The sequence below is a fragment of the Mytilus edulis genome, chromosome 3 (assembly GCF_963676685.1).
Source record: "Mytilus edulis chromosome 3, xbMytEdul2.2, whole genome shotgun sequence".
Lineage (NCBI taxonomy): Eukaryota > Metazoa > Mollusca > Bivalvia > Mytilida > Mytilidae > Mytilus > Mytilus edulis.
This window is the reverse complement of record NC_092346.1, coordinates 71,716,111-71,729,950: the sequence shown is the minus strand read 5'-3', so window position 1 is coordinate 71,729,950 and position 13,840 is coordinate 71,716,111. Positions and strand designations below refer to the sequence as shown.

The 13,840-nt window shown below is 34.3% G+C and overlaps 2 protein-coding genes across 2 annotated transcripts; both read right to left on the bottom strand.

Annotated features, from left to right (window-relative positions):
* Nucleotides 1-1,019: 1,019 nt before the first annotated feature.
* LOC139515408 (secreted protein C-like) lies at nucleotides 1,020-2,359 on the bottom strand. The gene is made up of 2 exons (XM_071304978.1): nucleotides 2,241-2,359; nucleotides 1,020-1,944 (listed from the first exon to the last, which is right to left on the bottom strand). The coding sequence occupies exons 1-2, from the start codon at nucleotides 2,357-2,359 to the stop codon at nucleotides 1,020-1,022; spliced, it is 1,044 nt and encodes a 347-aa protein (XP_071161079.1).
* A 2-nt stretch (nucleotides 2,360-2,361) lies between these two features.
* LOC139515407 (uncharacterized) lies at nucleotides 2,362-4,928 on the bottom strand. Its single transcript, XM_071304977.1, has 2 exons — nucleotides 4,924-4,928; nucleotides 2,362-3,160 (listed from the first exon to the last, which is right to left on the bottom strand). The coding sequence occupies exons 1-2, from the start codon at nucleotides 4,926-4,928 to the stop codon at nucleotides 2,362-2,364; spliced, it is 804 nt and encodes a 267-aa protein (XP_071161078.1).
* Between the last annotated feature and the right edge of the window lie 8,912 nt (nucleotides 4,929-13,840).

Here is a 13,840-nt window from a genome sequence, read left to right as displayed (position 1 = left end):
CCCTTCCGACGTACTATCATCGTTTCCTCAAGACCATACTCGCAAATGGTGTCAAGGGAGTAGGTGTTAACGACGACGGACGCGAAGTGATGAGAAATGCTCACTTGGTCCTTTGGCAAAATAACGATCAGTGTTGCTGAATTAAACACTTAAATGAAGTTTAGGTCTTTGCTGAGTTTGGTCGTAAACTGTGTTTAATAACAGTACAAAACCAAGTCTGCCATGAAAATTGTGCAATTGGTACGCCTTATTGGTATACCTACAACTTGTCGATAAACTTTGCTGCCGAAATGCACATAGTATTGAGTTTGATGCAGTAAAATGTATCCCCGTGCCTGTAGTGTATATATGCTCCTATAATGTCTACATACATATAGTTGTTAATTTCTGTGTCATTTTAATCCCTTGTGAAGAGTTGTCTCATTTGCCATCATACATCTTATTTTTTACATAAATATTATCAAGGAAATATTAACAGCTTAAATGAGATGCAGCAAATATAAATTTACATTCAGATTTACCAAACAACCATTTAATATAATAGGACAACCTTTTGTTTGAGAAGGTTGTGTTGAAATGTATATAGTGTAAAGAGTTGAAAAATCAAAACTGTCAACAGAATCAAAAGGACCAACAAAAGTACGTTATTTATCTTAAAGATCCACAGAAATTTGTACGTTTCGAAAATAGTTAATTCCACTATTTCAAATATCTTATTACATACTTTTATGATAATTTCTTGATAGTAGTTAAGGAACTAGTTAAAAGCACTGACATATCAGCTGTAGAACACTTACTATAGGCCGAGATGAAACGATATGTTATTGGTTTTTTTTGTTAGTACATATTACCAATATATAATAGGGACCTTCAAATGTTCAGAATAGGCCTTAAACTGTGATCTGGTTATGATATGTTTGTTTTATACTATATGATTCTTATTGGAGCGCACGGACTTGAATTAATGTAGATGAATTTTATAAATATAAATTTTATTTTTTAGAACGTCCATGTAGTATTTACAGCATATCATCATCACTGAGATGACTGCTTTGTCGACCAGTACAAACATCATCACTGAGATGACTGCTTTGTCGACCAGTACAAACATCATCACTGAGATGACTGCTTTGTCGACCAGTACAAATATCATCACTGAGTTGACTGCTTTGTCGACCAGTACAAACATCATCACTGAGTTGACTGCTTTGTCGACCAGTACAAATATCATCACTGAGTTGACTGCTTTGTCGACCAGTACAAACATCATCACTGAGATGACTGCTTTGTCGACCAGTACAAACATCATCACTGAGATGACTGCTTTGTCGACCAGTACAAACATCATCACTGAGATGACTGCTTTGTCGACCAGTACAAATATCATCACTGAGTTGACTGCTTTGTCGACCAGTACAAACATCATCACTGAGTTGACTGCTTTGTCGACCAGTACAAATATCATCACTGAGATGACTGCTTTGTCGACCAGTACAAACATCATCACTGAGTTGACTGCTTTGTCGACCAGTACAAACATCATCACTGAGATGACTGCTTTGTCGACGAGTACAAATATCATCACTGAGATGACTGCTTTGTCGACCAGTACAAATATCATCACTGAGATGACTGCTTTGTCGACCAGTACAAATATCATCACTGAGTTGACTGCTTTGTCGACCAGTACAAACATCATCTCTGAGATGACTGCTTTGTCGACCAGTACAAACACCATCACTGAGTTGACTGCTTTGTCGACCAGTACAAATATCATCACTGAGATGACTGCTTTGTCGACCAGTACAAATATCATCACTGAGATGACTGCTTTGTCGACCAGTACAAACATCATCTCTGAGATGACTGCTTTGTCGACCAGTACAAACACCATCACTGAGTTGACTGCTTTGTCGACCAGTACAAATATCATCACTGAGATGACTGCTTTGTCGACCAGTACAAATATCATCACTGAGATGACTGCTTTGTCGACCAGTACAAATATCATCACTGAGATGACTGCTTTGTCGACCAGTACAAACACCATCACTGAGATGACTGCTTTGTCGACCAGTACAAACATCATCACTGAGATGACTGCTTTGTCGACCAGTACAAACATCATCACTGAGATGACTGCTTTGTCGACCAGTACAAATATCATCACTGAGATGACTGCTTTGTCGACCAGTACAAATATCATCACTGAGATGACTGCTTTGTCGACCATTACAAACATCATCACTGAGTTGACTGCTTTGTCGACCAGTACAAATATCATCACTGAGATGACTGCTTTGTCGACCAGTACAAACACCATCACTGAGATGACTGCTTTGTCGACCAGTACAAACATCATCACTCATCACTGAGATGACTGCTTTGTCGACCAGTACAAACATCATCACTGAGATGACTGCTTTGTCGACCAGTACAATGATCATCACTGAGTTGACTGCTTTGTCGACCAGTGCAAACATCATCACTGAGACGACTGCTTTGTCGACCAGTACAAATATCATCACTGAGATGACTGCTTTGTCGACCAGTACAAATATCATCACTGAGATGACTGCTTTGTCGACCAGTACAAACATCATCACTGAGTTGACTGCTTTGTCGACCAGTACAAACATCATCACTGAGTTGACTGCTTTGTCGACCAGTACACACATCATCACTGAGATGACTGCTTTGTCGACCAGTACAATGATCATCACTGAGTTGACTGCTTTGTCGACCAGTACAAACATCATCACTGAGACGACTGCTTTGTCGACCAGTGCAAACATCATCACTGAGACGACTGCTTTGTCGACCAGTACAAATATCATCACTGAGATGACTGCTTTGTCGACCAGTACAAACATCATCACTGAGATGACTGCTTTGTCGACCAGTACAAACATCATCACTGAGACGACTGCTTTGTCGACCAGTACAAACATCATCACTGAGATGACTGCTTTGTCGACCAGTACAAATATCATCACTGAGTTGACTGCTTTGTCGACCAGTACACACATCATCACTGAGATGACTGCTTTGTCGACCAGTGCAAACATCATCTCTGAGATGACTGCTTTGTCGACCAGTACAAACATCATCACTGAGTTGACTGCTTTGTCGACCAGTACAAACATCATCACTGAGATGACTGCTTTGTCGACCAGTACAAACATCATCACTGAGATGACTGCTTTGTCGACCAGTACAGACATCATCACTGAGATGACTGCTTTGTCGACCAGTACAAATATCATCACTGAGATGACTGCTTTGTCGACCAGTACAAATATCATCACTGAGATGACTGCTTTGTCGACCAGTACAAACATCATCACTGAGATGACTGCTTTGTCGACCAGTACAAACATCATCTCTGAGATGACTGCTTTGTCGACCAGTACAAACACAAACAAAGTTCGCCAAATTTATTTCTTATTCTGGAAATAGGAGTATGATGTACTCTTTTAATAAATTTCTGAATTATTTTCAAAATGTGATTCTCGAATATCCACAACATTCATACATTTATTAAAAAAAGAACCAAGAGAAATTTTATCAGAATTTTCCCGTTGACTCCATTTTTTTATAAAACGAGGAAAGAGTTTTTTGACCTGACGACACTATTTCAAATATATTTTAGATTGTGGACGATGTCCTTTTTTCAAAAAATGTTTTACCTCTCTGTCTCGGACGATATCTTGATTCACCGTAATAACTTGGCCATAGGGATCATATCTAAACTTCCTATTTTGATCTGAATTTCACTGATGAGTCTTATGTAGACGAAACGCGCGTCTGGCGTATTAAATTATAATCCTGGTACCTTTGACAACCAATTAGTATATTTTTCAGAAACTGATGTTTAGGATCTTTTTTATGTATCGATACGCGGGAACCGTCTATGGTGGTAAAAAGTTGTAATCATACTCGAATATCCATAGAGTGGGCTAAAGATATTGTAATAAACGGCTTGAAAGTGTATTATTTGGGGTATTCCCTTGAAACGATACATCTGGAAATCATTCACGGTATTTTTCTTTAATTAGAACTAGAGGCTCTAAAGGGCCTGTGTCGCTCACCTTGGTCTATGTGAATATTAAACAAAGGACGCAGATGGATTCATGACAAAATTGTGTTTTGGTGATGGTGATGTGTTTGTACATCCTGCTTTACTGAGTATTCTTGCTGATTACAATTATCTGTATTTATAATGAACTTGGCCCAGTTAAGTTTCAGTGGAAACTGTTAGTAAAAATTTACAAATTTTATGAAATTTTTTTAAAATTTACTATAAAGGATAACTTTTTAAGGGGTCAATTGACCATTTTGGTCATGTTGACTTATTTTTATGTCTTACTTTGTTGTACATTATTGCTGTTTACAGTTTATCTCTATCTTTAATAATATTCAAGATAATAACAAAAAAAGGCAAAATTTCCTTAAATTACCAATTCAGGGACAGCAATCCAACAACCGGTTGTCGGATTCATCTGAAAATTTCAGGGCAGATAGACCTTGGCCTGATAAACATTTAAACCCTTGAGATTTGCCCTAAAAACTGCATTTTACCCCTATGTTCTATTTTTAACCGCGGCGGCCATCTTGGTTATATGGGAGGGTCACCGGAACTGACCATTTCAGTCATGTTGACTTATTTCTAAATCTTACTTTGCTGAACATCATTGCTGCTTACAAATTATCTCTATCTATAATAATATTCAAGATAATAATCAAAAACAGCAAAATTTCCTTAAAATTACCAATTCAGGGGCAGCAACCCAACAATGGGTTGTCCAATTCATCTGACAATTTCAGGGCAGATAGATTTGACCTGATTAACAATTTTCATCCATGTCAGGTTTGCTCTAAATGCTTTGGTTTTTGAGATATAAGCCAAAAACTGCATTTTACCCCATTGTTCTATTTTTAGCCATGGCGGCCATCTTGGTTGGTTGGCCGTGACACCGGACACATATTTTAAACTAGATACCCTAATGATGATTGTGGCCAAGTTTGGTTTAATTTGGCCCAGTAGTTTCAGAGAAAATTTTTGTAAAAGTTAACGACGACGGATGCAAAGTGATGAGAAAAGCTCACTTGGCCCTTCGGGCCAGGTATACTAAAAATTAACATAAATACTGATTTATTCCCCTTTATACCTAGTACATATAATGGCCCTACCATTCTAAACATTGTAACCTCTGTTTTTTATATCATAGAACTGCATGCATAGTATTTCGCATACATACAACAAAAAACTTATGCAATTGTTGTTTTTATTACATATTTTAGCTACAAAAGACGTTAATATACAACATAATGCTCCTTCAACATGAGATCAAAACGTCGTATTTCAGGTAGGTTTTCTTTGGCCATGTTATAACAGAGGACCTCAACATAGTTATAGAATGAGAGGTCAAAACATTTCTAAAAAAAAGTACCATTATATTGTCCTCTTTTGAAAAAAAAATAGGAACGAGTGCCTCATGGCATTAATGACCTCCGTTCATCCCTATGTAAAAAATGGTGTTATAGACGGGAGACATCTCATTTAAAATCTCTTGATTCTTATTTGAATAAATTAATTCATGTCGTGGATACTTGAATACCACATTTAGGAAATAATTTAATGAAAGGGTTACCAAAACGCTCATTTATCATAAAAATAAACTCACTTCAAGTAATTATCATGCGGTTTGTGTTCGTTCCGGTCGTCAAAGCAGCCTATGATGTAGTGGTGGTACAAATGCATGACGTAAATTCTTCTTTTTTTTCATATAAAGTACATTGCTCATTGGAAAAAGTGATTGCTAATTTATTTACTGCAACTCATATAAAGCTTACTGTTGTAATGAAAAGGGTAATAATATAAATATATTACTTGAAAGTGTGATGAGAAAATTAATCGTATCATAATTTCTTTGATATCTTATAGTCTATGAACGTTTCAGCAATTAAGGTTGTCGACAGGTTGTATAGAGTTTCCTATGAACACAAATTGCATCCCATTAATAGCTAACTGAATTGGTTTGAATCACGGTTTATGATCAAACACAGTAAAACAGTACAGTTCTGTTTGAATCATATTAATCGATATCCAAATACAAATAGCGATAGTTGTCCTTTACGTGATTTTGATATTTCAAATGATTTTGATAAAAGGAACGGTCTTCGCTTTTTGTTTTCCCCTTTTTGGACGGGGTTGTTTCTTTGGTTAATCCAACGATTTTCATACATCCCAACTCGTTCGCTTTGCCCTTGTAGTGATGTTGTATATTTCTTTTTTTAATTTTTATTCAACAACAAATTGCACTTTCTGCTGTTAACAATACAGAGGCGGATTCAGAAATTTACATAAGTGGGGGCCCACTGACTGACCTAAGAGGGGGTCCGCTCCAGTCACGCTTCAATGATTCCCTATATAAGCAAATATGTTGTATATTTCAACTACAATATACCTTCATCGTTGTGTCACTTGTAAACTATTTCATAACCACGATTAACTAAAAACTGTAAGTTAATGTGTTCTTACATTGTTCGTCAGCTGTTGGCACGATACAATTACCGCGCGTCAACCCTGCTTTTCCAGGTTACAGGGAGAGTTGATTTAGCAAACATGCTTAAGCCCGCCATATTTTGTATGCGTCTGTCTGGCACAAGTCAGGTGTCCACAATTCAGCGATTGTCTTGTATGTGCCTGTCCCAAGCCAGGAGCCTGTAATTCAGTGGTTGTCGTTTGTTTATGTGTTACTTAATAATTTTGTTTTTCGTTCATTTTTAGTTAGTTTTCTCGTTTGAATTGTTTTACATTGTCATTTCGGTCCCTTTTATAGCTGACTATGCTGTATGGGCTTTGCTCATTGTCTAAGGCCGTACGGTGACCTATAGTTGTTAATTTCTGTGTCATTTTGGTCTCCTGTGGAGAGTTGTCTCATTGGCAATCATACCACATCTCCTTTTTTATTTTTACATTTATTGATTTGTACATGCATAGGACAGGACGTTGGTTTTCTTGTTTAAATAATTTACAAGCTAGCATGTCGGATATTTCATAGCTTTCTTTACAATATATGTTATTGTTAATGTTTAAGATCGTACAGTGACCTATAGTTGGAAGATTTTATATGGTTTTACGTCTGATGGAATGTATCTCATTGGTATTCGTACCACATTTTCCTAAGCTAAACCAAAATGACTATTCGTTTTGTCTCTCATTTCAAATCCTAATCCCTCTAATCCTTCAATTAAAAAACATACCTGCTGTATACCGTATGCAAATAACTGCTCTAAAATGAAAAGAAACAATATAAGAATGCTGACATAAAGTTAAGAAAGGATTATAATTAAGTATTTTCTGTCATCTCAAATGATCAACAGTACGATGATAAAAAAGTATGCCAGTTACACAGATTCTACAGAGAACACTATTAGTCCCGGGGCATTTCGTTAACAAACGTAATTATTTTACATGTTTTATTAATTTGGGATTATTCGTTAAGGAAATTAATTTGCCTTAGTTATATCTGTAATCATTATTTTCTTGAAGACATAGGAAGAACATTCAATTATATCTTCAGTTTCATCTGTATTATTAGCTTAGAATCCTAAGGGTTGAATGAATGGCCACATTATTAAATTATATCATTAAATTTATAGGGTTCACTCCTGTTTTCCATGTACTACTCAAGTTTGAATTATTATATATTTGTTTTAATTCAAAAATCAAATTGGTGTATTGTTTATTGTAAAAGCAGAATGATATAATAAATGTTTTCGACACTATGGTCATAATATTTGCGTTTGTAACCGATTGTTTCAATAATAATATCTCAAAAGAATTTCAAAATGATCATTTTAGCTGTCACCTTGAACATTAAATTCAAATTACTATCTATTGTAATAGATTAAGATGTTTGTTTATATACATGTTACTGATGCCAGATATTTTCATATAATTTTAATTCAAATTAATGTAGGAACTATGAAGAAATTCCAAGCAAAGAAAGACAAGTCATTTAAATCTGAGATACTAAAGTATAGTAGTTTAGAGAAATGAACAACACTAAATTTTAAAAACAAACAAAACACCAAAATTTCAAAAAAAAAACATAAACTAATAGTTAAAGGCTAGGGGGTTCTTGACTTTGTACAGGCGCAAATATTATGTATCCAAATGCATAATTTGTTTTTTTCTTTTCGTTGAAGTATTACAGATATAAAAAAAAAGGTAAAATCACAAAAATACTGAACTTAGAGGAAAATCAATTCGGAAAGTCCATAATCACATGGCAAAATCAAATAACAGAACGTATCAAAAACGAATGGACAAGAACTGTTATATTCCTGACTTGGTACGGGCATTTTCAAATGTAGAAAATGGTGGATTTAACCTGGTTCTATAGCGCTAACCCTCTCACTTTAATGACAGTCTCATCAAATTCCGTTATATTTACATTGATGCGTTAAATAAACAGACACAATAAATAAAATAGTCAAAATATGGGTACATCAGTCATCATCGTATAACAATTTTAAAAGGAACAATTTAACAGAACACAAAAACATCTACTATCTACGAACACATTCATTGATTTGAGTGTCTGACGTCAGAAAATTTTATACGTCACATAAATTTGTCGTTCAATATGCATACAAACGATTTAAAATTTTTACTTAGGCAATGTTAGCATACAGGGTTAAAAAATCAAAAGTATGTAAGAATAAATTTCAGAAATAAGTGATATTAAGAAAACCTAGAACATTACTGTTTTATACTTATAATCCAATAGCATAAATATGTGTTCAATTATAAGAATAAGAATATGCGGAATGATTGCCAATGAGACAACTCTCCACAAGAGACCAAAATGGCACAGTTATCGACAGCTTTATGTAATGGTAATTTTGTTTTGTATGCCGTAAGGCGTCTAAAATATACAAATCGTGCAATATTAACAAGGCGACCAGCACAGCTCTTGTGCAAACATACCTTTGAGAGTTACCCAAATGAAAATTAGTTCAATCTACTTGTTATGCAAAGAGAAATTAAAACGTATAATTATGCAAAGAGAAATTTAAACGTATAATTCACAAAATTTTGAAACAAACAAAACACCAAAATTGCAAAAAGACACACACACTAACAGTTTAAGGCTAGGGGGTTCTTTACTTGGTACAGGCGCAAACATTATGTATCCAAATGCATAATTCGTCTTTTCTTTTCGATGAAGTATTACAGATATAAGTGATATTAAGAAAAACAAAGAACATTACTGGTTTATACTTATAATCCAATAGCATAAATATGTATTCAATTAGAGACAATTCTCCACAAGAGACCAAAATGACACAGTTATCGACAGCTTTATGTAATGGTAATTTTCTTTTGTAAGGCGTCTGAAATATTTAAATCGTGCACTATTTACAAGGCGACCAGTACAACTCTTGTGCAAACATTCCTTTGAGAGTACCCAAATGAAAATTAGTTCAATCTACTTGTTATGCAAAGAGAAATTAAAAAGTATAATTCTAGGGTATGTTACAAAAACTGTAAATTTTATATGATCAGGTAAAATAATTAAGTAACCTTGAAGTTCCTCCGATCACGGATTGTGATAAATTAATTCTTCATTTTCAGAAGGCTGCACCAATCTACATCTAATTTCATTAATAAGAAAACCGAACTTTTATAAGATGATTGTACATAAATGAAAGGGTAATAGATAAGTAAAAACATACTAATTTCACGTTGTACACAAGACCATATGTATAGTACAGGTAGACAAATACCGTTGACTTAAACATGTTAAAAAAAGTGTATTTTACAAAATAAAATTTCAGATCATTTAATCTCACATACAGATATATTGATGATGTTCTTTTCTTAAACAATCCAAACTTTTTTGATTTGGTTCCATTAAGATATTCTCCAATACTAGAAATTAAAGAAACAGCAGACAAGATTTCCTCTGCCTCATTTTTAGACTTGTACCTCGACTTTGACATAAGAGGTCATCTCGGTACCAGAATCAATGATAAACGCGATGATTTTGCAGCATAGATTCTAGGTGCTGACGTTGTTTTATCATCTTAATTAAATAAAGGCAACAGTAGTATACCGCTGTTCAAACTCATAAATCCAAGGACAAAAAACAAAATCGGCGTAACAAACTAAAACTGAGGGAAACGCATTAAATATAAGAGAAAAACGACACAACACTACAATGTAACACACACAGAAACGGACCAAGCATCAGACAAAATCCCACGAGAATAACTAATATAACATCAAAACCAAATACATGAATTTGGGATAGACAAGTACCGTGACACGTCTTATCGATTTACACTAAGAGAAAACAAACGACGCAACGTTAAAATGTAACACACACAGAAACGAACTATAATATTATAACAATGGCCATATTCCTGACTTGGTACAGGACATTTTTAAAGGAAAATGGTGGGTTGAACCTGGTTTTGTGGCATGCCAAACCTCCCTCTTTTATAGCCATGTGAAATATAACATTAAAATGACAATTCAACACCACAGGACTACAATATAAATAAATTGGAGAACACAATTGACAAAGAAACACACGAACAACAGCCAACAAAAGGCAACAAGTTGAAAATTTTAATACGCCAGAAGTGCATTTTATCCACACAAGATCTACTAGTGACGCCCAGATACAAAAGTTTGAAAGCCGAAACAAGCACAAAGTCGAACAGCATCGAAGACTAAAAGATCAAAAAAGTTGTGCCAAAAACGGCCAGGGTTTTCTGTTAGTTACCAGAACATCCCTATTATTTAGAATAATTTATACTTTTGCAAACAGTAAATTTATAAAATTACTAAACAAAACCTGTACATGATAAAACTGAAATATTATCTAATTACAGGAAACAACTGAAATACATTACATAACCAGACATTTGCAACACAAAATGACGACACATACGAATAAGTTTAAACCTCAACGCCAATTGACGTCAAATTTGAAATTGTAAAAAATGACAAAAAAATGACGTCATTTGAATTTGTAACACAGATCATCAAAAAATGAAAAATGACGTCATTTGAAAGAATAAGATAGAATTAGTATTGATTTAAGATTATATTTGAAGTAAATACTGATATTGCATTTAATAACAATGCACATTTTAATATTTCTTAATAGCAAACTAAGGTAGCAATTAACTATATTATAAAGCTATGTCCGGTTTGTTACTTCAAGCGTAAAATATCGTACTGATTACGTTGAACAAAATGAAATCTAATAAATGAATGCGGTGATTAATTTTCTTTACAATAACACATAAATATAATAGAAAAGACGTCAACACATTTGACAAAATCCGATGAGAATTACAAATATAACATTAAACATTTAAACTAAATACCTGAATTTGGGATAGACAAGTACCGTAACACGTCTTATAGTAATGCGAATTCACACTCAGCAAAACAGTCACAATCGGGAATAAGTCACGTTTGGTAATTAAAAGATTAGACGACATAATGACAAATAACAATCTACCATGTGGTAAAAATGTCATTAGCTAGTTTGGTCAAAGACACATCGTATGGATCCACCAATTCGTGATGGTGTCTATAAAATTTACGGAGTGTCAATTTTAATCTGTCCTCCTTATTACTTTGTTGGAGCAGTTTCTGCGTTAGGAACGGACTCCTGTATAAGGATAAATAAAATGTTAAATGTTATAGTGTTTTTTTAAAATTGTTTTTGTTAATCATTACATTTACTGTAAGTCTATTTTTGGTAATTATAAAAAGATGTGGTATGATTGCCAATGAGACAACTTTTTACAAGAAACCAAATTTCACCGAAATTTTAAGGAACAATTGGTCAACGTACGGCCTTCAACAATGAGCAAAGCCAATACCGCATTGTCAGCTATAAAAGGCCCCGAAATGACAAAGGTAAAACAATTCAGACGGGAAAACTAATGTATTAATGTACAAAAATGAACGAAAAAACAATATATGTAACAGAGCAACAAACAACAACCCCTAATTTACAGGTTCCTGACTTGGGAGGGGCATATACATTGTTCTGGAACTCATTCATCATTTATTCTTCATGTGATCATTATTTTATATTGTTAACGTTTCATTGGGTACATTGCTTTATGTGCGCCAGCTTTAGGAGTTTTATACAGGACAGTGTAGGAATCCGTGTTACTTTCCCCTCTCTTCTGCGTGACGAAAACTGCTCAGCGAGTCGTGTGCACAACTACAAGGAACATTCATCGGACATGTTGTCCAAAGGAACAATTCGTGGCTAACCACAGCGTGAGTTACATCTAAAACATTACAAATCTTGTCTTTACATTAGCGATGAACTGTTTTAATATATTTCCCTATGTTATAAAGAAACTATGAACATTTAACCGTTCAAACTGTTCGTATCTGCGATTACACAATTTAATTCAGACAGAACCCGACGTGTGCAAGAATATTTATCTACTTATCATTATAAAGAACATTTACAGCTTTATACAACTACGAACTGTTTATCCCTATTTTTAATGGACTGAAATTACCATTGAACACATTGTAAAATTGTATTATATTTGTATTTTCAGTTTTTCACCTTTTGGATTGGTAGTAAAATAAAAGTCAGCTCCTGATTGTTTTATCCTAACTTAAACCCAGTCATCTTGGTTACACTCACTGGTCCGGCCAGTACATACATACATAATGTTTAACATGATAGTGGGATCATAACCCTCCCATAACCTTAGACAGTGGTGTAACAGTACAACATAAGAAAGAACTTATACAAATCAGTTATAATATCCATCTGATATAGTTCGGTGCATATATATCCCGGCATTGTGTTATTCTGCTATTGTAACTTTTTGTATTTTTGTCATTCGTTTTCGCTTATGTGCTTTGTCCATATGCTTTATTGTTTTCTTTGTTTGCATATATTTTTTTTTATAGTGATTGTAACACAACGTTGACTGGTGTACCCCTACTGGTGACATCTTTACCTATTATGACTGTTTTATTTACACATTGTTGTCAATATATAGGAATGTAAGCGACTTTCCTACAAGTGAGAGGTTTCAGCTATTTTTTAACACAGATTAAAACCAACATGTTCTACATAAGAAAATGCCTGTACCAGGGTACGAATATGACAGTTGTAGTACATTCATTTGATGTATTTTGGGCATGGGATTTTGCCATTTAATAATGGAAATCCTGTTTTGAAATTTCATAGGTCCTTGGAGTCCGGCATTTTCGTTAGTTTCCTTTTTATTACATTGTAACTTCGGAAAGTCCTCTTCTCTTTTTTTTTTAAATTTTGTTTTAAAATCCTTTTTACCTTTTCTTGCTTTCGATATCAACGGCAAGGAATTCCACAGCAAGGTTCCAGAATATATAAAGGTTCTTTTACCATAATTAGTTTAAAATCGTTGAACGAATATATTTTGGGAAGATGATCTTAATGCGTAGCTTTTAATAACTTGCTATCTTGAAAATAGTTGAGATAAACATACAGGCTCTAGATAATTCATGCATTTTTATACCATAACTGTCATAAAATACATTGCATTCTATTTTAATGGTAAGCGATCCTAAAATTTTGAAGATAACCGACGAAGAGTCAACACATGCATTGATTTTGTTTGCACTCATTTGTAACGTGTATAATTAGCCAATAATAGTTTTTTAAGCATTCTCCTGTACGGTACAGCAGTAGTCCTGCATTGAAAATGGATATCAGTTATTATCATTTTTGTGTGACTCAAAGGTATGATTTGAGACGACTCATAAGATGCAGTCTGCACAACT